The sequence below is a fragment of the Chrysemys picta genome, chromosome 2 (genome assembly GCF_011386835.1).
Source record: "Chrysemys picta bellii isolate R12L10 chromosome 2, ASM1138683v2, whole genome shotgun sequence".
NCBI classification, from domain to species: Eukaryota; Metazoa; Chordata; order Testudines; family Emydidae; genus Chrysemys; species Chrysemys picta.
The window spans coordinates 149226961-149251190 of NC_088792.1; the positions used below are offsets into that span (position 1 = coordinate 149226961).

Sequence of the window (24230 nt, forward strand, 5' to 3'; positions counted from 1 at the left end):
ACACATGTCTGAACTAGCCTTGTTTGTTTTATTGTAAGCACATTTTTAGGATTCCCCCCCACAATAGACATTTCAGCTTTTTGCTATACACACACGAAAAAAAAAACCACAAGAGCTAATTCTCACAAACAATTAATTTTTTTATTTTAAAAAACATACAGCTCCTTGAAAACAAACCAAGATGCTTCATTAAAACTTTTTAGCTCACTTAAGGGCCAAAGGCCTTCTAACAAAACATAGATAGTCACAAACCCCACCTTTTAAAAAAAATGTACAGCTACCAAGTTTTATATCGCATGTTTGTCCCCTCACCATTCTCTAACTTAATCCTTTTAGATTTCTTACAAATAGTTTTTTTCTTAAGCTGGGTTCTGTAACTCTTTGTGCGGACTAGACGGTCAATATAACGCTCTAAGCAGGCATCTTCCGGTTTGGTCATTTTCTTTAGAACACGGTCAGGGTCTGCACTGAATTGCACAGCATTTATCAAGGTCACCCCTTGCGCTAAATGTTCTTGGGTTAGGCACAGACATTGCATACCATAACCTATGGCAACAACAGTGTTTAATAAGCTTTCCAAACACAGCTCAGCACACAGGCCCCGGAGCTTGCAGTTTATATCCACTGAAGTCCAAGTCACACAGTCATGGTGCCTTTGACCTGGCGCATCTATGACACAGCCCTCACAATCTTCAAAAAGCTTTTCCCTAAGGCAGTGTTTAAGGATAGCATAAACAGCAACGCATACAATAGTCCGCATGACTTTTTTACGCTCACGACGTGGCACTGGCTCAGTTAGTTCTATGCCAAGCCGCCTCCTAAACTCCTCATAGCCATCATCCTCAGAGTCCTCTTCAACAACTTGTATTGGCGTTGAGCAAAAACATGGTGGGGCAGTTCATCTTCGCTGCTTGATGCAACGCTGTCCGGGTCCTCTAGAAAGGCATCGTCGAGCTGTTGAGAAATTTTCAGAAAAGAAAACGTGTAAGCACCCCTCACTGCTTGTTTTTTTCTAATTTACGCAACCCCCCAGTTCCTAACCCATTACCCACCCCTCCTCGACCGCCGCTTCTTACCTGAGCACCGTCTTTTCCATTCGCGTTGTCCGCCGGTGCCTCCCCCGAGCCGCAATCGCCTTCCACCTCTGAGGGGGTGGACAAAGAGAGGCCGTCACATTCATCGGGCTGTCTCATGAGAGTTTCGGGGTCGGGTTCCGACGTATCCAGCAACGGCTGGGCCAAAGGGCTCCCCTCGGTCGCTCCTTCCTCCTCCTCGGAACTGTCGCTGATGTAGCGCTTTCTCCGCGGATGGTCAAAGACCCTCGGGCCTAAAACAAAGTCCGAAGTTCTCACGGGGGTGGTGAAGGAGTCCATGTTTCCTCTCAGCAGCCTTTCCGCGCTTTCGAAAACACGTGTCCTTGGTAAGAGATGGCCGCCTCCTCTGTCTGGCGCTGGGACTTATGGGGTAATGGTGCTGCACTCTGATTGGCGGAAGGCCTTGGGAGGAGTTCTTAGTGGGGTCACACGACCCACTTCCAGACGGGTCACCCCCACCCCGGAAGTCACCCTGATTGGTCAAAATCTCCTCTCGGAGCGGTCCTTTTGGCACAAAACCCGTCCTGATTGGTAGAGGGTAGTGGGGGGAGTTCTTAGAGGGGTCACACGACCCACTTCCGGGCGGTTCACATCCCCCCCCCGGAAGTCACCCTGATTGGTCAAAATCTCCTCTTGGGGCGGTCCTTTTGGCACGAAACCCCTCCTGATTGGTAGAGGGTGGTGGGGGGAGTTCTTAGAGGGGTCACATGACACACCTTGCTTCCGGTCAGGTGGCACCTTGACCCTGGAAGTAATACCCCCATGGGGCGGGACTTCCGGTGACAGGTGGGAGGGACCATTGGGTCAATGGGCGGGGCTTAAGGGGTCAATGGGCGGGGTTAGGGTTTGATTGACGGTAGGGCCCTTATACTACTTGCAGCAAAGCTGCTTGAGGCCATCCCACTTTCTAACGACACAGGAAGTAGGAAAATTGAAGAGCTTTCAAATGATGTAAAATGCCAACTAACTGAAAGGCTCCGTACATGTGAACAGTTTGCAATTCAGCTTCATGAGACAACTGATGATGGTAATGCAGCACAATTATACGTTTTTAGTTGTTATGTTCCACTGGGGGAAATTTTGGAAGAGTTTCTTTTTTTTTTTTTGTCAGGAGTTATCAGAATGAACAACAGGTCAGGAAATGTTCAAATGATCATGAAAGCTGAATTGCTGAATCGGGAGAAGTGTGTTGCTGTTTGCACGGATGGTGCTGCCGCTGTGACAGGCAATAGGAGTGGTGTTGTAGGGAGAATACAAGCCATAAACCCACAGGTAATTGTAACACACGCATCGCCACGTTCTTACATCAAAGAGAATGGAACCCGAATTACATGATGTGCTACATGTGGCTGTGACAGTTGTGAATTTTGTAAAGTCCTGGCCTTCGAATTCCTGCTTTTTCTGCAAAGCTGGGTTTAGAACCAGGTGCAGGACATGACAAGTTGTTTCATACAGAGGTGAATTGGCTATCTCACTGCAGAGTGTGGGAAAGAGTTTTTGAGTTTTGCAAAGAGCGGCTGGGTTTTCTTTCTGTGCACAACCTGTGTGATCCCCGCACACTTTTCTGACCCGAGATGGATCATACAGCTTGAACCTCTCCATACAAGGGGGCGACACAACCATACCTGTGGTGACTGACAAGAGCGCATCATTTCAGAAGAAAGTGGAGATTTGGAAAACTAGCCCGAGCAGTGGAATGGCAGATCTGTTTCCGTGACTGATAGACTTTGTGGATCCTAACAGCAGGAAAATGGACTGTGTGAGAGACAGCATCGCGGCTCACCTTTCAACATTGCCAGAGCGCTTCAGTGCTTACTTTACAAATATAAACATGGAGGAATATGACTGGGTCTGGGATCCAGTCTCAACTCCTGCTATGTCATCTTGCTTGAGTGGAAAAGCAGAACAGGACGATCACACAGACAGTGAAAATGAAGTTTCAGAAACAGACACCTTGCCAGTTTTGGCCAACTGTTGCTGCCGAGTACCCGGCTTTAGTTCCAGAAGCAATGGAAGTGTTTCTACCTTACCCAATCATATATATATGTGAAGCATCATTCTCTGCCATGCCATCTAGGAAGACAAAGTTCAGGTCCCGACTGGAAGTGGAGAATAATTTACGCTTGTCAACCCTCACACCAAGAACAGACAGATTCTGCAGTAAGAAGCAGGCACACCAATCTCACTGATATCTGGAAGTACTCAGATACCCTTGGTCTTAAAGCATTATTAGCAGGATACACGGGCCGATTTTCATTTTTCCAGGTGGGTACTCCACCCCCACTCTGTCCCGAGGCCCTGCCCCTACTCTGCCCCTTCCCCCAGGCCCCGCCCTTGCTCCGCCTCTTCCCGCCCCCTCCCCTAGTGCCTCCTGCCCGCTACCAAACAGCTGATCGGTGGGGGCCCCTGAACAGCTAATCGGTGGGTGGCTGGTGGGTGCTGAGCACCCACTATTTTTTTCCCAGGGGTGCTCCAGCCCCAGAGCATCCCCAGAGTTGGTGCCTGTGGCAGTCCATGTTTGTATGCAGTACACACATGCTTTTGTCAATCAGTGTCTCAGTCGGGGGCCTGGGTTTAATATTGCATTTGAAAAGCAGTCTGTCAACAAAAAAATGTGAGAACCTCTGCTCTAGACAATGGGACCAGCCCAGAGACACGGTGAAAAAGCGTGTGTGCAGGGATGTTAACAAATTAGCTTCGACCCTCGGGTGGGAGGAAGCTTTGGTTTGCATTGTGGGTGAAGATTCAGGGTGGGCGCATGAGTCAATTATCTGCTCAGCTCACCCAATTACTGCTGTGAAAACCTTGTGTGAAGGCTGATCCCCCACTCTGGCACTTCAAGTGCAGAAGATGGGGGCCTGCAAGGATTTTAAAAATTAATACTGGCCACTCCAGGCTGGTATTAAACTCCCAAGGTCACAGCTTCTCTCTGACCTGGGATGGATAGATGCTGCCACCACCCAAGTGCAAAAAACTCCCCCTTTTGAGAACCCAGGAAGGAGCACTTGGGAATTCCTTCCTGTGGGGTACCCTCAAGCCCTTTCACCCCCCCATCCCGGGAACAGCTGGGGCCGGCTCCAGGCACCAAACGAGAAAGCACGTGCCTGGGGCGACACATTGTAAGGGGCGGCATTCTGGCCAATCTTTGGGCGGCACATTCTGGCTGCCCTGCCTTGGTTCTTGGTTCTTTTTTTTTGCTTTGGCAGCCCATCCCTGCAGGGGCATGGACCCCAGCCCGGGGGGGCAGGAACTAGTGATCCCCGCTGCTCACCGTGCTGCCAGGCTCCCCAGGACGCGCCACTCCTCGCCGCCTGCACTGGCCTCCGCCTCCCGCGCCGCTCTGAGCCCGGCCCAGCCAAGCCGCCTTTAAAGGAGCGGCTGAGCCAGCACCTCCTGCAGCCCCCAGAGGCTCCGCCTGCCTGGCCGGGAGAGACACTCCAAGACCGGAGGGGGGAGCCCCTCTCGCCTGGTTGCGAGATGCCACCCTTCACCCCCCTGCGAGCCACCTTGATCGTCCTCCACGCGCTCCCTGCGGCTGCTGTTTTTTTTTTTTTGTTGCTTGTGGCGGCAAAAAAGTTAGAGCTCGCCCTGATTAAACAACACATGCACAAACCTCTTAGGGACACAAAAATCCAATCCTGATCTTAAAAAAGGTAAATTTTATTAAACCCCAAAAGAAAGTAAATACATTTGGAACTTAGGTTTTTGCTAGATCTTAAAAGAAACAATTACAAAAATTAAGCATCAAGATAGCTCTCTTGAGGTTCAGCTTAAAGTTTGCAAGCAAAACAAAAGCATCTGGGGTTAGCACAGAGGGGCCACAATCCAATAACAAATAAAAGAATTCACCCTAATCGCGTCTTCCTAGACATTCCCTGATTACTTACATATATGGGGTTTCAGATGAGTAGGGTTGAGGTATGATTTGATGCTTTTTCATATCTGGTTTTAAAGCTTTTCACAGCATAGCTGCAGCCCTGTCCTGCTCTGTCCCCTCTCTCTGGAGAACAACAACAGACAAAGAGAAGTTTTTTTCCCAATTTTAAAAAGTTCTAGCCCTCCCATTGGCTCTTTTGGTCAAGTGCCCACTCCCTTACTTTTACCTAGCCAGGGAGACTTTTTAACCTTTTACAGGTAAAGCAAGCAGAGATCAGCCACCAAGAGGGACTTTATAGCTAACTGGCTGGCTGGGTGTCCATAAAAGGGAGCTACTCCCCACCCCCTTCATTTATCACACCTTGTCATAGACCAGAGATGGGCAAACTTTTTGGCCCGAAGGCCACATCTGAATATGGAAATTTTATGGCGGACAATGAATGCTCATGAAATTGGGGTTGGGGTTCAGGAGGGGATGAGGGCTCCGGGGTGGGGCCAAAAAAGCGGGAAGGTGCTCTGGGCTGGGGCAGAGGGTTGGGGTGCAGGTTCTGGGGTTGGGCTGGGGATGAGGGGTTGGGGTTGCAGGAGGGGGCTCCGGGCTGGGACGGAGGGGTTTGGAGGGCAGGAGGGGGATCAGGGCTAGGGCAGGGGGTTGGGGCATGGGAAGGGGTCGGGGTGCAGGCTCTTGGCGGCGCTTAGCTCAAGCAGCTCCTGGAAGCAGCGGCATGTCCCTCCTCTGACTCCGGCGCGGCCAGGTGGCTCTGCGCACTCCCCCATCTGCAGGTGCCGCCCCTGCAGCTCCCATTGGCTGCAGTTCCCAGCCAATGGCAGCTGCGGGGGTGGTGCCTGCACATGGGGCAGCGCACGGAGCCCCCTGGCTGTCCCTAAATGTACGAGCTGGAGTGGGGACATGCCGCTGCTTCCGGGAGCTGTAGTGCAGCCCCCAACCCCACTCCCCGGCTGGAGCGCCAGAGCGGGGCAAACCCCAGACCCCACTCCCCAGCGTGAGATCGAGGGCTGGATTAAATCGGCTGGCGGGCTGGATGTGGCCTGCGGCCCGTAGTTTGCCCACCCCTGTCATAGCCACTGGCAGGGAAGGGTGTGTGCACTCACATGAGCACAGCATGAGGTTTTGTCTTGTGCACATAAGAGGATAAAAACTTACCACAGTTTTCAGCGAAGGGAGCTTCCTTTGACGTGGGTACTAGAGACTCATGCGTTTAATAATGCTTTCAACCTCCCCGAATGACCGTGCTGGTCTGTGGGGACCTAAGGCAGGGATTCTCCAGAGCCACATCCAGCCAGTCGGAGGGAATCACGAAGGAGGCTTGTGAGCTGGGAGCAGTTTCCGTGCTGGGGTGGGGGAGAGGAGATCCCAAGACGTGGTTCATAGACACCAGGGCCAGAAGGGATGGGTAGAGGCATCCAGTCTCAGCTGGTCCCTACCTGCCATTTTGTAGCCACCTCCCTGGTGACACAGCCGTCCCTTAGGCCAATCCACAGCACACTCTCACGCCGCAGGATATATTTACCCACAGGCTCTGCACATCCTGTGAGAACCGTTAGGCTCTGCGCAGCATGCTCTCTCGCTCTCGGTTCAACCTGTTTCCTGCACTAGCATTTCTGTGAGCAAACGCAGGGAGGAAGCGTGAGGGAGCTCCAGACGTCTCCTGCCTGGCCCTGGCCCTTGGCGTCAATTCCTGAGAGAGAGAGGTCGCTGGAGCCACAGGTGTCTAGTTTGGTATCTTGGTGGCCCCACGGCTGGAAGGGATTCTCGGCACTACAGAGGAGCAGGAATTTGAGAGGAAAAACGACGTCAGTATTTCTGCCTTCAGCCTCCTGCTCCCTCCCACATCTGCTGTCATCCTCCCCAGCGCTCTGGCACTCCTTTGCCCCAGAGATTTCTGTCTAGGGATCCCTCAAACAAACACACAGGTTATGTAGTGACGACGTCTCTGCTGGTTACTCCTGTCTCCCCAAGGGCTCTGAATGGGGGTCTCCTCTGGTCCTCACCGTTCCTCCCCAGGCTGAGCCAAGGGGGACCTGTCCCGCCAGGCCCAGGGCCATGGCCTTCCTCCTCAAGTTCTTCCGTTTCGGCGCGGAGAAGAAGAAGGCGAAACACTACGAGAATGTGAAGCGCGACGTCAACCCAGAGGACATCTGGACAGTGCTGGGGGAGCTGGGGGATGGCGCCTTTGGAAAAGTCTTCAAGGTAAGTGGGGGGGAAGGGCTGGGGTAGGCCCAATTGCTCGGCCGATCTGCTCGGAAGGAAGCCGAGCTCAGTGCTGCTCCCAAGCGAGCTATCAGCCCAGCCGGGCACAGAGCTGGTCCCGTAGCTCGGGGCCATGTGTTTAGAACTGTCTCAGGCGCATCATCCATCGCTGAGGCCATAGATGCGGTGAAGGGGTTTATCCCATTGTCTCTGGTTAGGGTGGCCCAGGAAGGAAGAGACACATGAGGAGAAATGTCCTATATCACTTCCCGGACTCCTGTGGCCTTTGGTGGGTGGGCTATAGACTGTCACCCCCACGTTTGGAGGAGGGGGATACAAATGGATGACAGGATGGATCCCTGAGCGTAACACTGTACCTCTGGGCATGGTGTTAAGAAGGGACTCCTGATTGTGGGTGCCCAGCTGAGCCACCATAAAGGGCCCTGATTTTCAGCAAGTGCTGCAACCCCCCATCATAGCCCTCCCCCCAAAAAATCAGGCCCCTTGAAGGAAGCTCAGGGGCAGCACCCACAATCACTAGTCACTTTTGGAAATCTGGGCTCGGATATTTCCTTCTTACTGTGCTCATACCCTGTACTCTTCCCTTAATAATGTGCAATGAGCCACTTCCCGAATTCTCTTTAGTGAGCTGATATTCATAACAAAGTCTCATAACTGAGCTCTTCCACTGCTCTCCATAATCCTTCACTAATCCGCACGAAGCCCTGTTAAGTAGCGGCATATTAACGCCTTTATACAGATAGGGAAACTGAGGCACGGAGGTGCAAACTCCCTGGTGCTGTCAGTTGTAGTGCTGGGAACTCGGTGCTTCTGGAGACCAGGGCCAACCTTTCCAAACTTGGGAGCGTAAAGCTGGGAGCTGGATGTAGTTAGTTGTCAGGATTGCTCGCAGGCCAGAGGGAGCTGTGGGGTTCAGAGCACTTGTTTACGAGCCTCGATATGGCTTCCGCCCTCCCGGTTTGAACATGTTGGTCCACATAGGGTCAGGCCGCGAGCGCCGGTGCCTGCCTCCCCTTGTCCACGCTGAGGGGAGAAAGTATTTCCACTGGAGACATGGCAGTGGGCCAAGCGTGGAGGTGGAGGCTGGCGGGCAGGTGAATCTGACCCACAAACGTACATCGGTGGGTAGTGACTATCATGTAGTGGGAAGGGAGCAGCTTGTCTGGCTCCTCAGGACAGGACTGGGCCTTGCTGTGTTTTGGAAGGAGCTAAGTGAGGGCCTGACCTTGGCCCCTTTATAAGCTCTTGGTTGTGCTAGTGAACTTGGGGGGAGGAGGGGTCTATGTGCAGTGAAACCGCAGTGCAGAGCATGAGCGCTGAACAGGAAACTGCCGGTAGTGCTGCTGCTCCGCTCCGTGCCCTCGCTGCATTCAGGCCTGGCATATGCGCCAGCAAAGGGCTCAGCAAGGCTACCGGGCCGGTGGCTACGAGAGCTCGGCACGAAACTGGGCTTCCCCAGGGGCAGGATGCCCAGGACAGCGCATGGGAGGACCGGGGAGCTAGAGGCAAGAGCCCCAGGGCAGGATGCTGGAGCTGGAGTCAGGGTGGTGTTTGGAGCCCTCAAGTGTGTGTCTGGAAAAGGAAATGGCTCTGCTGGGGGAGGTTTGCACCGATGCTGTCAGAAGCGGCTTCTGATTTTGGGAGACTCGCCCCCACTCCCTCCGTCCAGGGCCCAGTGCCCTGGCCTGTCCCCTACCCTGACGACTGGTGCAAATGCGTCTTCCCCTCCCCAGGGCCGGGTTTCTTGGCTGGCACCCACAATGGCTGGAAGGCGGGACCAGGCTGGTCGGGGGAGTCCTACCTGCTCCCTGGTAGCCAGTCTGATCTGCGCTGTGATGGCCACTCCAGCCCCTCTGCAAGGTCCTGCTCCTGCCTACGTGAGAGTGGTGGGGGTGGAAAACATGGTGGGGACAAAGATTCCCCCCCCCAATATTTCCATTGCAAGGGCTCCATCCCCTCCCGCTGCCCCTGCTCCGCCCCTCTGAAATGCAGCCCCAGGGTGTCTCTAGGCTTGGGCACCCACCCCCAGAAGCTGGCCTAAGGCACTAGGCAGAGTGCGGCTGCGGGTGGTTCCCAACTAGCAGCACAGAGGCCTTCGGAAGGTTTTAATTGACAAGTTGCTGTCCCAGGGACTCCCCTGGCTTTAGCCTTGCTGGCATGCCCCATGCCTGACTTCTGCCTCCCTCCCCCTGCCCCATGCAACACGATAGAGAAGGCAGAACACCCCCATCTCTAGGTTCGAATGCAAGAGAGCCAGGCATAGCAGGAACAGCAGCTGGCATAGAGGCCATCAGTGTGGGCACACGCCCTTGGATGTGTCCTCTTGCCCCTGGGGAGGTTGCTAGATAGTAGGGAGTGCGCCGAGGGTAATGGGGCCTGATTCCGCACTGGACTGTGGCAGGTTCCTGGCAGTAGCGCGCCATTGGGTTGGAGTGAACTGGCCTGGCCTAGGACCAGAACGCTGCACTGGGGAACCAGGGCCAAGAGAGGTACAAACGGAAGCATTAAGAACCATATGGGAAATTCCACGTTGCCTGGAAGCTAACACGCTGCAGGCAGGACATTACACAGTGTGGGAACAGTAGGACCTCAAGGTCTTGAGGCAAAGAGGACTAAGAGCCATGCTCTGTCGGGGTAAAGCAGCCACGCCTCTCCTGCCAGGCTTGCTGAGTGCCTTCTTGAAAACACCTTGCAGAGCCAAGGGGCTGCATCCCCAGCTGGTGCTGCTTCACTGACTTCATGCCTTCTCCGGCAGTCTGCACCACCTGAGGATGTGGCTCCTGGGACCATGCTGATTGTCTCTGGGCTTGGTGGGCACTGTGGTTTCTCAGCCAGTTGCTTACCATTGCTCTACCATAAGCATGGCTCTGCTAGCAAGGGTGGCAGCACTGGGGTGGTCAGGCCACTGGCATCGTAAGCACCAGTTAGAGCTAATGGAAGGCACAAAGATGTTCTCTAGGAATGAGGCCCATGAACAAGTGAAATCCATCCATCCTCTCTCAGTTGCACAGAGGAGGGTGGAGATGTTTGGCTGGTGAGTCTTGCCCACATGCTCAGGGTTTAGCTGATCGCCATATTTGGGGTCGGGAAGGAATTTTCCTCCAGGGCAGATTGGCAGAGACCCTGGGGGTTTTTCACCTTCCTCTGCAGCGTGGGGCACGGGTCACTTGCACCTTGAAGTCTTTAAACCACTAGGTGAGGACTTCAATAGCTCAGACATAGGTCAGGGGTTTGTTACAGGAGTGGGTGGATGAGATTCTGTGGCCTGCGTTGTGCAGGTCAGACTAGAAGATCATAATGGTCCCTTCTGACCTTAAAGTCTATGAGTCTATGTTGCTGGACTCTGAGACTCCTTCCTAAATGTGTTCTGCACTTAGACACCAAGTTGCAGGCACCTTGGTGGACATTCCAGGGAGAGGTGTATTATCCCTGTCTAATTTGTCTGGCGGGACACCCGCCGCCCCTCGAACGCCGGCTGCAGTTCTGGGCACCTCACTCCCAGAAGGATGTTGCCAAATCGGAGGAACTTCTGAGCAGAGCAACAAAACCAGGGTGTAGCTACAAAGGTGTGATCCGTGCCAGGGCCCACGAGGTAATGAGGATCTAGCCAGAGCAGCCCCTGGGGAAAGCAGGGCCCACTAGTCCCCCAGGGCCAGGGGGCGGCTGGGATGGTGGCACCTTTGGCTAGGCCAATCCTGGGTGTAAGCAGCCAGAGAGGCTGTGTGGAAAAGGTGTGGGGGTTCGCAGCACCCGGGGATGTATGGGGGGGCAGAGACACGGCCCTGGTAAAGATGGAGCGCAAGGTCAACGCATTAGCTGCTTTGCATGGGAAGGGGAGGGGGAGGATGTAAAGGGGGGAAGAGAAGGGGAAAGTTGAGGGCTAGATCAGAGCTGGAGGGGACCAAGGCAGGGAGCTGGCGGAAGGCCCGAGGTGGGGTTGGGGAGATGGATCAGAGAGCTAAAAGGACCTGGAGGAGTGATTGGATCGGGGCTGGGGGAGCTGAGGTCTCGACTGAAGGAAGCTGGAGCAGGGTTGAGGGAGAGCTGGGGGCTGGATCAGAACTATAGGGGAAGGAGGGTCGTCGGGGAGCTGGGGATGGGATAGCAGTTGGGGCTGTGGGGTAGCTGGAGAGGAGCTAGGTGTGGGTTGGGGGGCTGGAGAGGAGCTAGGTGGGGCTGGGGGGCTGGAGAGGGGCTAGGTGGGGCTGGGGGGCTGGAGTGGGGCTGGGGGGGGTGGAGAGGAGCTAGGTGGGGCTGGGGGGCTGGAGAGGGGCTAGGTGGGGCTGGGGGGCTGGAGTGGGGCTGGGGGGGGGGCTGGAGAGGAGCTAGGTGGGGCTGGGGGACTGGAGTGGGGCGGGGGGGGCTGAACAGAGTGGATTTCAGACTCAGAAAGGGAGCCCCTAACTGATTCTTGCCCCAGGGCCCGCTGGTGTCTCGTTTGGCCACTGAACAAAACTGAGCCGGGGCTGGAGGGCGGTGGCTGTGTGGGAAGACGACAAGGCCGGCCCGGCCCCCGGGGAGAGGTGTATCACACCCGTGTGGCAGGGGAGAGGAAATGGTCACGGGTGTCCACGCTAGGAGGTACGAGCTGTTTGCGAGCAAAGGAGGTTCAGATCCCGGGCAATGGTTCCTTGGCCCGTGGTACACCAGGGCTGGTTCAGTGACAGGCCTTTGCTGGCTGCGAGGCGCTGGCTGAGGTGCTGGCCTGTGTGACCCAGGAGGTCAGCCTGGATGATCAAAACGGACCCTTTTGGCCTTAAATCGAGGGGGGCAGCTCCTCAGTGGGTGTGACCTGCAGCTAGGCCGCTTCCACCAGCTGGGGCTCTGGCCCGATGGCTCTAGATTGTAGGACAGCCCCCGCGGATCTGGTCAGGTCACACAGAGACAGTGTGTTCTAGCGGGTTGGTAACAGCGCGGGAGTAGGACCCCTGGGTTCTGGGCCTTGCCGGCTAAGCTTTGGTAGGTCACTCCCCCTGTGGCAAACAGGGATACAGCTTTCCTGTGGGACATGCTGTTAGGCTGGACAAAGCGCTGGGGGGACCGACCCTGGGCCAGCCCCGCTCGGCAGCATATTGATGGGAGCTGAGACCCGGGGACCTGCCACCTCCGATGGTGCAAACCAGGCGCGGTGCAGTCACTTCCCTGCAGGAAGCTGCTCAGGAGGCACCAGTGATGGGCCGGTGGAAGCAGGGACTCTCTGGAATCACTACCTAGTGTGGGGGGTTTTTGTCAGCCCCAGTGTGTGGAGAGAGCCGTTACCATAGCAGCGCCCCTGCCAGCAGCTAGCCGGGCGTCTAGCAGAGCAAGAATTGCTGGTAATTAAGAAACCACAATGACTTCCGCTGGGCTGTGAACATGCACCAGAGTGCACATGTCTCGGCTCCTCCGCCGCGCTCTGTGCTGAGGGAAGGGAGGGGAAGGAACAGGGCTGCCCCAAAACAGGCGTCCACAGGCAGTCCCACGCTGCCCTGTTCAGCCCGGCTGTGAGGTTTAACTCTGGCGCCTCTGCCCGCTACACCCAGCCTTCCCAGAGCACTGATCTCGCAGAGGCATGAGCTCCAGCGAGGAGAACGCCAGCCGGCAAATCCAGCAAACTGCAGCTGCACAGCAGGGAGCTGCTGGCAAGAGCTCAGGTGCCCAGAATAGTTTGAGAGTGTGTCTGACGTTCCAGTCAGCAGCTCTCCACCCTCTGCGTGTGTCAGTCACAGCTGCTGACTCTTGGGCCTAATAATTCTTTGCTGCTTTCACTCCTCCTAGCCCTGCCGGGCCAGCCCTGCTCTGGGAGAGGGAGCCAAAGCTAGGCAAAATCCAGGCTTGATTCCTTCCTCTACACCTCCGGGCCTCTCCCCTCAAGCACGTCCTGAAAGGCGAGTTCTCCTCATTCCCAGATACTAGAGTTAAGGTTAAGACCAACTCACTGTGTAAAACTTGACTCTTCTGCGTGCTCTCAGGTTGCTTTGAAATTCGGGGTGCCTCATGGAGCCCCAAGTTTTGGTCAGTGATCTTAATTTGGGGCCACTTGCCCATGTGATTTCTGAGATACAGCGTCCCCAAAAAACAGCTGTTCTTAAAGTTGACATGTTTTGGCAACTTTTTTTGCACAGATAGAGATCAAACCAGGGCTGAGCCTGAGATGGTTGTACCAGTGTCCCAGATGCTTGAGGGCTACCCCAACAGAGAACACACCAACAGAGAACACCCCAACAGAGAACAGCTGTTCCCGCCCCCCACTGGCTCTGGGAGGAAACCAAGTTACAGTGTTATTACAAAAAGAGTTTGGGTCTCCACAGGCAGTTCTGGCTCATGTGCCAATTGGAGGACGTGAACGATGTGCAGAGAGAGACATTAAGGGAATGTGAGCTCTGCCTTACAGGCCCTGAATAGCTCAAGGGGGACTGTTCTACCTGCTAAACCTGTGTGTTGCTTGCTCATTGTGAGTTCAAATCCCTTACTAATCTAAAATGCAAAAAACTCACTTACTTACCAGATAGTGGTCAGGGTCACCAGTATGCATAGATGTTTAGCTGCATGTGTGCTGCCCCAGACCTGCACAGACAGCTCACACAGCAGACCCCTCATGTGAACCCCCCAATGACCACAAGATCTGTTAAGGGACAAAGGCACCCAGCCAGGTTTATTGTTGACAAAGCACAGTACTAGTATCCCACAGACTCTGCCCGACCACTAATACATGTATGCCTGTAACAATGGACCAGCTCAGTGAACGGCAGGACTTTCCATTCCTCACTAGGCTAGACAAAGATACTTTCTCTGAAATACATCTTTATATCCCAATACAAACAAGCTAGTACTACCCCTCTGACATAGTTAGTTATTGCCCCCTGACATGGCGAGTTATCACCCATCTCCTTGTACATGTTGGTTTGATTAAAACATCTTTATTACGTACTGTCATCCTGACCTTATCTTTAGGAGGGGTCAGCGTGTTCCTGTTATCCTCAGGGACCATTCTTGATCTCAGGATGGTCTAGTTCCACTTGATATTGGGATGTGTTTGCGTGAGAGCTCTGTGCCTAGCACTTCTTAGGAATGTGTGTTTCTGCAATATCAGCCCTGTCCTTGCCAGATTCTGTGAGCAGGTCCAGCCTCATACCAGGCCTCTATAGGGTGACCAGATGTCCCGATTTTATAGGGACAGTCCCGATTTTGGGGTCTTTTTCTTATATAGGCTCCTATTACCCCCCCATCCCCGTCCCGATTTTTCACACTTGCTGTCTGGTCACCCTAGGCCTCTAATACAAGGGCTTGAGTCTCAGGCTCTCTTCCTACTACAGGATCTAAATTAGCTGTTACCCAGCAAAAAAGAGATCTTGGAGTCATTGTGGAGAGTTCTCTAAAAACATCTGCTCAATGTGCAGCGGCAGACAAAAAAGCTACCAATCTGTCGCACCGTATATGTAATGTAACACAACTTACTACCAACTTTTTATATATATATATACCAACTTGCTTGGCAACTCAGGTATTTTCCGTCTGGGTTTAGGAGGGCTGGTCTTTCATGCCTTTGTGTCGCACCAAGTCTTGTGTATAACTTGCAGGCAGTTTGATGTTGGAGCTAGTGCAAATCCTTCTTGTGATGACAGGAGAAGCCTTGCACGTGGCTGTTGTTGGGTGTAGTCTTTTGAGGGTCTATTTTGATCTCCACAGTCAGGTCATTGGCTTGTGTTCCTTCCCTGTCCTGCTGATCAAATCTCAGCAACGAGCGTGTTGCACCATCTGTCACATCTGTTGATCTCTTGTGTTCATTGTGGGTGTACAGATTTGTGGTTTCAGTGCAATATCTCCTCAGCCAGTGCTGAATTATATGAACAAGGAGCCATCTGTTCAACACATGGAGCTTGCTTCCAAGTGCATGTTTGTCCTGAGGAAATGGTCTGATCCTGACAGGATCTCCCACTTGTAGTACTGGGAGGTCTTCAGCTTGTTAGTCATAGTCAGCTTTAGCCTTTGCATGTCTCTCTCCTTTTGTCTGTTACTCCTTCTAACCCTGCCAGCTATAGTAATGCTGGGGCTGTGGGCGCCAAGGTGCACGTGCCTCTTGACATCAAGCCTTGTGCCAGGCTGCTGCTGATTCCTTCTTCCGCCAAGGAACGGCTTGCCGTACCCTTCCTTTGTTTGGTGAGTTTTAGCAAGTTTCACTGTCAATTCAGCTTTTCCATGTGCCTATCTGTGGGTGATGCTGTGATGGGACTGAATTCCCATTGCTGGGAAAATTGCACAAACTCACTGCAAGTAAACTGGGTCCGTGGTCTGAAACGACACAGTTTGGGGTCCCATGCTCACTGAAGTGCTTCATTGTTGTGTCTGTGATGGTCCCTGTGATAGTTTCTGACAGTTCATCTCATTCCCAGGAGTCTGAACAGCAGTCTACAACAATGAGGTCGTCTGTGTGATTTGCCGTGAAAAGATCCATCCCTACTTTGCTCCAAGCTCTATGGGGAAGTTGTACATTTTCACTGTGTATTTTTGTTGCTTGACCTGCATTTCTCTACCTGTCACAACTGCTCACCAGGTCTCTGATATCCTTGGTCATATTTGGCCAGGATACAGCATCTCTGGCTTTCCCAAGACAGGCTTTGATTATAAAATGGCTCTGATGTATTCTTCAGACACCTTCTTGTCAACTGTTGCAAATGGACCATCCTGATTATCACTACAAACGTTTTTTTTCTTCTGCTGATAATAGCCCACCTTAACTGATTAGTCTCGTTATAGTTGGTATGGCAACACCCATTTTTTCATGTTCTCTGTGTATATATATCTCGTTATTGTATTTTCCACTGCAATCATCCGATGAAGTGGGTTTTAGCCCAAGAAATCTTATGCCCAAATAAATTTGTTAGTTTCTAAGGTGCCACAAGTACTCCTGTTCTTTTATGTTCTCAGTGTTATGATTCGACTCCCTTTATATATGATGCTGTCTTGTACACTCATATCACCTCAGTAGTTTGAATATTCTTGAGAGGCAGGTGCAGCTTCTCGCCTGGCGTCTGGCCATCCTGACAGAATGACGGACATGAGCCCTGGTAAATCTGTATAGTTTGTTCTCAGATTCTTTCCAGCTTCTGCCTTGAAACTGGCAGATAAGTGTGTCTCTCTGTCTCACATTCTGGTTCAGTGGCTGTCGTTTCCTGTTGCAGGGCTGTTCTGGATAAACAGCCAGCTGCGTCCATCTCAGTCCGTTCCTTGTAGTGTACAGCTAAGCTATACTTGCAGTTTCAGTAGCATGTGCTGAAGGCGTTCTGGGGCCGCTAGAAGTGGCTTTTAAAAAATGCTCTCTGGTGGTGTAGGGTCACTGTTTACTCAAAAGGTTTTCCATCCTTGAACACACATGGGAACGGTATTGCAAGACATGTCTTTTCAGTGTGGAAGTGTCTTTGGTCCATTGATGATAGTCACCTAAAAACTACGAGCAGTCCCTTTGGTAGGAGTGATGCCCCAAACCTGTCTCACTGGCCTTACGTTGCATGGCTGCCTCTTCACATTTCAGGATGCTCCTTGAGATGTGTGATTAAGCACTTCCTGAACGTCCCTAGATGTTACTCTAGATGTGAGCATGTCCTCACGCTGTAACGGCCCCTGCTGGGGAGCTATCTATCCCAGCACTGAGCCGCAGCAAGAGAATTGTTCGCTAAGCTGCAGTGGCATGAGGGGGTGGCACCAATGGGGCTGAGCGTAGGATGTGACCTGCAGGAGCTTTCTTATTGGTGAGGATGCGCAAGAAGGAAGAGCCCAGCTTGACTCTCAGATCCTGGACAGCATTTGCAGGGGCAGCTGTTAGGGAAAATGGCTTTTTACTTGTAAGCTGAGCAGATTTGATCTGGAGACATCGTATATATGGAGCCTTCTGTGGTTCCTCTTCGAGCCTTCAACAATTGCCTCCTCCTCCACTGACAAGTTGTGTGGCTGCTTACAGAGCCTTAGCTGTCACTCAGCTCCCTGGAGGAGAGAGCCAGATTCGCTTACAGGAGCTGGGAATCGAGGGTTCACAGCTCAGTGGGGAAGAAATTGACCCTTTCGTTTTTACAGCTTGATCGATACTTTGCACGCCGTGCGTGCACCTTTGAGAGAGTTACCTTAGCAATCAAATTGCTCTGTGTGAGAGTTTGGGTTTGCCTGTTTGCTAGATTTCCCCTCTCCCTACAGTTGTGCTGTGCACTAGTTGGCTGCCAGTTTCCACTCCAGAAGTGGCTGTATTTCAGTGACACTGCGAGTATAACATTTGGGAAGTGCTTTGAGATCCTCATGTGGAAAGTGCTAAGTAATGTGAACTGAGGGTGCTGGGAGACTCCAGTGCTGACCCTCAGCTTCTGGCTGTTCCCAAGGTGGCTGGGCAGGGCTTTTGGTTGATTCATAACTGCGTTGCTTTGTACGTGTTAAATCTGTCTCAACAGGCACAGAACAAAGTGACAGGGGTTCTGGCTGCTGCAAAGGTGATTGACACTCAGAGTGAGGAGGAGCTGGAAGATTACGTGGTGGAGATAGACATCCTTGCCTGCTGCAATCACCCAAACATTGTCAAGCTGCTGGATGCACTGTACTGGGACAGCAGGCTGTGGGTGAGCTGTGGGGGCAGGCGGGCTGGCCTTACCTCCCAGTGTGGGTGATCTCAGAGCCAGGCGTGCCCCAGGCCACGTTCCCTGGTGAGCCTTAGGATGAAAGCTAGAGGGGGAGGCAAAGCCCTGGACAGAGCTAACTGACCCCGCCCACAGTCAGCTGCATGAGCGTTTGAGCAGGAGAGCGTTCCCACAGTTCCTTCGCAGGTAACGAAGGAACAGCTACTCCCAGCAACGAGTGGTGTCAGCCTCACTCTTGTTGCTGGCCAAGCACACTTCCTACCTCCATAACTTTTCTCTCGTGTGCTGCTCTGGGCACGCCCTTTCCCAGGCCTCGGCAGGGAGCGTTCCCAGCAATGCAGCAGCAAAGCTGAAACTGCCACTAAAGAGGTAGCAGGGTAGGTGTGGACAGAGAAGGGGAGGAGGGGTGGGCCAGAGCATGTGTGGTGCTCTGCTCAAAAGACCCTTGAAACATCCACAGGGGAGCAGAGAGACCCCACAAAGGTAACCCCAGGGCACGAGATTTAACAGGAGCTTTAACACAGAATAGATTTTTTTTTAAATTGGTCAGTTTAATAAATAATCAGGCTCCTGGAATGAACAGCAGCATGCAGCTCCATGCTCAGGAATCCCCCAGCCTCCCCCTTCCACAGTCTCTGTGCCCAAGAAGCTCCATCGCTCTGCTTCCTCTCAGGGTCACTCACAGAACTCTTCCCTCACACACGCCGGCTGCACCCAGTCTCCTAGCCCCTGCATTTCCAATTGTTCTGGTTGGGCTGGAAATTTCTCGCAGGAACCCAGCATCATCCAACCGAAATGTTTCAGAGAAAGACTTTTCATTCAACATTTCTTATGGGGACAATGGTGGTTTTGCCACCAGCTCTAGTAGCAATCCAGAGGCAGCAATGAATATTTCTACCAGCCAGCCTCTAAGAAGGGTGGGTGCAGGAATAGGTGAGTGTGTGTGTGTCGGGGGAGGGTTGTGGGAATCAGTCTTTTGACATGACTAAAAGCAGAGATGTAGGAGGGAAGTCTAGGGAAGCTTGGCCTTTGCTTGGTCACTGGCACCACAATGCAATCAGAGCTGAGCAGCAAAGGGGAATGGTTGAGGCTGTGATGGCGATGAAGGAGAGACTAGCAGGTAGGTGAAGCTCTCTGGGTGGGAAGAACAGGGACTCCCCCTGGGTGGAGTATACAAGCCAGTGCCCTCTGCTGATGCTGCCCCGCCCCACCCCTGGCATGCTGAGACTGGAAGCTGTGCTGTTAATGTGGCTCTCTGCTCTGACACACTGCTCTCTCCTCAGATCCTGATTGAGTTTTGCCCAGGAGGAGCAGTGGATGCAGCCATCCTGGGTAAGTAGAGGGTGACCATATTTCCCTATGCTGAATACGAGACACCTGGGAAAATTGCTCATATTCAAGCAAGTTCAACGGCAATCAATCAGAATTATGCAGGACAAATTAACGTCGAGTTGACTGAGCCTGCGTTAAAAAGAAATACCACGTAGCTGGATTCTTTTTATTTACCTTCTTATCTTTAAGGTTTTAGGGTTCACACGGGGAGGGATGACAGCCTCCCATCCCCCCTCCACACACACGCGGGGAGAGGTGACACACACACACCTGTACACCTCTCTCACACAAGGGGGGGTGACTGATCGACCCGACCCTCCCTGGCACTCTCCACCCTCCATGCCTGGCTGGATCCCCAGGATTTTGTCAAACCACCTAGGCTTGTACTAGATGGGGCTGTATCTGCACTAGCTGGGCTATATTGACGTAAATCTCTAGGACACTAGCAATAACTGTGCCAAGTTCATGTCCTCAACAGGAAACTTGAGAGCAACTGGTTTGATCCATGGCCTGACTTTGGTTCACAGCCTCTGGTTCCGGCCTCAGCTCTTGTCCCAGGCCCAGTGCTCCAGGCCCTCTCAAGGGGCTGTAGGGAACTTCTAGGGCATGGCAGCAGGGTCCACACAGACACGTAGTACATGGCAGGCCAGCAGAGGGCAGATTTACACCCCAGCTTGCCGCCAATTCAATGCTTGTATAGACAAGCCCCTAAATTCCCTTTCCCCCTCCAGTGTCATATTCATCCCCAGCCACATCCCCCAGCCATTGACTCCTAGGATTTGTGTCACGAAACCCCAGACAGGGCGAAAATGCAAGTGTGCTTGGCACTAATTAGAGCCCTTTTCACCCCCAATCTTCCTGCTCCTTACAACATCTCACAACAGCCCTGGAGCACCCTTCCCATTTGACAGATGGGCAAACTAAGGCACAGAGACAAGAAGGGCTTGTGGTTGAGGCTGGGACAGCCACGTGGGCTCTATGGCTGAAATTCCTGTCTCGCTGCAGCTCATTGTGACCTTGGGCGAGTTGCATTGTGCCTCAGTTCCCCCGCCCCATGTCTGGCTGTCTATTGAGAGCGCAGGTTCTTTGGGGCAGGGCCTGGCTTTGGCTCTGTGGCTGTGCAGTGCCCATAGAATGGGGCCCTGATCCCAGCTGAAGTCCCCATCCCTGGTGAAGTACTACCTTAGTGCCTGTACTAATTGGGCCAACTGTAACCCCAGACCTGAACCTGTCTCTGTGTCTCCTGCCGTGCCCCATGCCCAGAGCACTGTGGGGCTTTAGCTACTACACTAACTCCCCAGGGGTGTCTCTGATTGCAGAGCTGGAGAAGGGTCTGACAGAGGAGCAGATCCAAGTAGCCTGTAAGCAGATCCTGCTGGCCCTGCAATATCTCCACAGCTGCAAGATCATCCACAGGGATCTGAAGGCTGGGAATGTCTTGCTGACCTTGGAAGGAGATGTCAAGCTGGGTGAGACTGTGGGGAAGAGACATGGGCGGGCTGAGCGTGGGGTGTGTCATGTGTTCTGTAGCAGTACAACACCCCAGTATCCTGCTCTAGGAGGGTGACTGGCTGGAGTGCAGGGAGCTGCCTGTGCCATCTTTCCCCAGTGCTTCTGAAATATACAGGCAATAGGTTCAGTTCCTGTTCTCCTCACAGTAAGTGCCTGAGGTTGGTCAGCCTTAACTTGTGTTTGGTGTAAACCCATTGGGGTGTGTGATGCAGCCTGCGCTCTTCCACTCCGGAACTTTTTGGCAGGTTTTCTGGCCCATCGAGAGAAAAGTGGGGCCCTGGACCATTACGTTTGCTGCCCCAGCCTTGCCCATTTCACTTCATTTACACAGACATTACAGATGTTTTGGGGAGCCCCCTGAGCTCAGGACCCCAGTACACTGGTTCCCCCATCCTCCTCCCCCATCAGCCATTGGTGTTTCAGCTATTAACCTGGTCATTATGAGCAGCAGCCCAAGGGGAGTGGGGAAGAGGGGAGTGGATTCTGTGTCCACTGTAAGGAGGTTTGCAAGGCTGGTTTAATAGCACAGCCCAAATATTCAGGAGGGAGGAGATCTTCATAGGCGAGGAGGGGAATCTAGACACAGCTCTGGGCAGGAACCCAATCGCTGCTGACCATCTCTGCCTGTACACGTTGCTTTGTAAGCGCGGTGCGGGGGTGGGGGAGAGGCAGAAAATTAGGCCTGATTGCCCTTAATAGTTTTGCCAAAGGAGCTGTATCGGTTAGGAGTGTGAAAAAATCCACTCCCAACCAACATAGCCGTGCCAGCAAAAGCCCCAAGGTAGACACAGTTATGCTGGCAAAACTGTCCTTTTGCCGTCTGGCATAGCCTATTTCCTTTGGGGACCTGGTATAAGCTATGCCAGCAAAAGGACTCTGGCTGGCACAGAGGGGTTGCCAGTGTAGCTTTCCTGGTAGAGGCTCCTCTCTAGGGTAGACAAGGCCTTAGTGTAACTAGAAGATGTTAAGAGCCTTCGGGTTCTACTGTATGACGCATTCCACTGAAATTTTATCAGCAGGCGATATAGGACACAGCCAGCCAGGTGCACCGTATTCCCAGAGTGGCTGTAGCAGGGGTGTGTGCGAACTCGGGGTCACACTCTTGCTGGGCCGCACGCTCGGCTGACGTAGCTCCACCGGCAGCAGTGAAGTGACTGAAGTCAGCAGAGTCGTGCCATGCCCCTGTGTTATGGAGTTATGCCCACAGAGAGTTCGGCCCTGGAGACAGTAAAACCGCCCACGCATAGTCATTGATCGTCTTCTCTTCTCTTTATGACGTAGCTGATTTTGGAGTCTCTGCCAAAAACGCCCAAACCCTGCAGCGACGGGCATCCTTCCTTGGGACACCATATTGGTATGTGCAGGCACTGCCTGGGAACAGCAGGGCATTGTGGGTAATGGACTTGGGAACAAAGTTGTTTTCTACTGGCCTTTGGAGCCTGTGGACACGGTGGCAGATCGGAAATGTTCTGTTCTGTCCCTCCAGCTGTAGGCTGAGCTCTAGGGAGTTGAAAGAGGGGACACTGGTTTCCACTGACATAATTTCAGCAAAAAGTGGCTTTTTGTTGAAAAGGAAAATGTAGCAGAAAAAAGGGTTCTGGATGAAAAATCAGCAGCTGAAAACATTTTGGTAAAAATTGTTGGCTTTTGGTAAAAACTTGCTTGTTAATTTTGAAAAACGCTTTGTTTAAAAACTGAAAATGGTTTTCAGAAAACAATTTTTGTCTGTTTCTGAGTCTGGCTTTTCCTTGAAAAATGTGAAAAGTTTCATGGGCAATTTTGACAAAACAGAAACAACGATTTTTTCCCCATAATAAATTGACCAGCTCTGGCAGGTGCAGGATGTGGTGAATTCTGGCTGCCCGAAGAGATTGGGATAGCATCTGCAGCCTTGGCGTGAGCTCAGAACGAGCATGGCTTGTGGCCCTGAGCACAGAAATGGGGCACCCTGCAAGGAACCACCTCCCCTTGGCAGATGCCCCTGTCCCCACTTGCCTCACTTTAGGAGACCCCTGGCACCCACTCGTGCACAGGTACTGTCCCCCAGCTGGGCAGGGCTGGATGGGATCCATGCAGAACACATCCTCATTTCTGTGCCACTCTCAAGACAGTCTGACATTCTTGTTGTTTGCTGCTCTAATGGGGCTGGTGACAGCAAATGCTCAGGGAGATGCTGATGGGGAAACCCACATGTGCACCGGGGCAGAGGTCATTGTGAGCTCATCTCTCTCCCTGGGCGCAGGATGGCTCCAGAAGTGGTGCAGTGTGAGACCTCGAAGGAGAACCCCTATAACTACAAGGCTGACATCTGGTCCCTGGGGATCACCCTGATTGAGATGGCCGAGATGGAGCCCCCCTACCACGAGCTGAACCCCATGAGAGTGCTGCTGAAAATCTCCAAGTCCCAGCCACCCACCTTGCGCTGTCCCAAGAGATGGTGAGTCCATTGACCAGGGAACCCCGACACATGTAGTGCTGGGAACCCACCTCCAGGGTCACGACAGTGATTTACAAGTGTGCTCACCTCCAGCGATTCCCAAACTGCATAGACATGCAGCACCTCTGGGTGGGCACCAGCAGGCAAGTGGGAGGAAGGAAAAGGTTGGCCACCAAAACTGGCGTGAACCTGGACTCTTACTAAAAATGCCTGGAGGCTTTTGCTGTCCATTCACAGCAGTCAGGGCTCCGTTCACAAGGCCCTTAAATAGCAGGGGATCCAGCTGTCCACCTGGGAAGGACAAATGGCTGAGCCCCCCCCCCCGTCTGGAGCTTTGAACCCATAGCTCCAGGGAGCAGAAGTATGGCAAACCACAGCCTGGGGCTTGGTACATCATTGCTGGGGCACAGAGCCAAAACAAGTGCAAGGGATGTGGCCAAGGTCATGCAGTGAATCAGTGGCAGAGCTGGGACTAGACCCTAGGAGTTCCAGCTTCCGGGCCACTTCTTAGCCACAAGCTGGGCCTTCTACCCACCACCTGTCAAGGCTTAAAGGGGGGTCCTGGGCCGGGAGCACAGAGCTAGAAGCAGAGCTCAGGGGCTTAGCAGCACGGAGGAGTTTTCGCCTATTCAATCCATCGTTGTGTCCTGCAGGTCTGAGGAGTTTAAAGACTTTCTGAGAAAATCGCTGGAGAGGAATCCAGAGATCCGGTGGTCAGCCAGCCAGCTCCTGCAGGTGGGACATCCCCCCGCGGCCACGTCCTCACTGGGCAGGGACAGGGACAGGGACTTGGGGGAGGCAGGGGAGGGGAGTTTCCCGTGTTACCTTGTGCGCTCTTGTGCCCCAAAACCCCTCACTTCCCTCAGCAGCGAAACTCAGGTTCCCGCCTGCACGTGCGGAGCTCCCACCAAGAGGTGCAGGCAGGACGGCTGGGCGCCGGCCCCCCAGCCTGGCACCCAGAGACTGTCTCTGTGGAGATCTGCACCTTACGGGTCCCTTGCTTCCCCTCAGCACCCCTTCGTGGCAGAGGTGACAGAGAAGCGGCCCCTGCGGGAGCTGATCGCAGAGGCCAGGGCAGAGGTGATGGAAGAGGTAGAAGAGGAGGAGGAGGAAGGACATGTCTCATCAGTAAGCAGCAACCAAAGCTC

The 24230-nt window shown here is 53.2% G+C and overlaps 1 protein-coding gene across 1 annotated transcript in view; it reads left to right on the forward strand.

Moving 5' to 3' along the window:
- Window positions 1-6886: 6886 nt before the first annotated feature.
- The window catches only part of LOC101944933 (serine/threonine-protein kinase 10-like), a 43666-nt gene continuing 26322 nt past the window's right edge, over window positions 6887-24230 (forward strand). Inside the window, exons 1-8 of the mRNA XM_005279265.3 lie at window positions 6887-7182; window positions 17619-17783; window positions 19085-19133; window positions 20453-20602; window positions 21927-21999; window positions 22888-23082; window positions 23736-23817; window positions 24094-24210. Of these exons, the coding sequence (XP_005279322.2) occupies window positions 7036-7182; window positions 17619-17783; window positions 19085-19133; window positions 20453-20602; window positions 21927-21999; window positions 22888-23082; window positions 23736-23817; window positions 24094-24210 (978 nt within the window). The 5' untranslated portion in view covers window positions 6887-7035. The remainder of the gene's footprint in view (window positions 7183-17618; window positions 17784-19084; window positions 19134-20452; window positions 20603-21926; window positions 22000-22887; window positions 23083-23735; window positions 23818-24093; window positions 24211-24230) is intronic.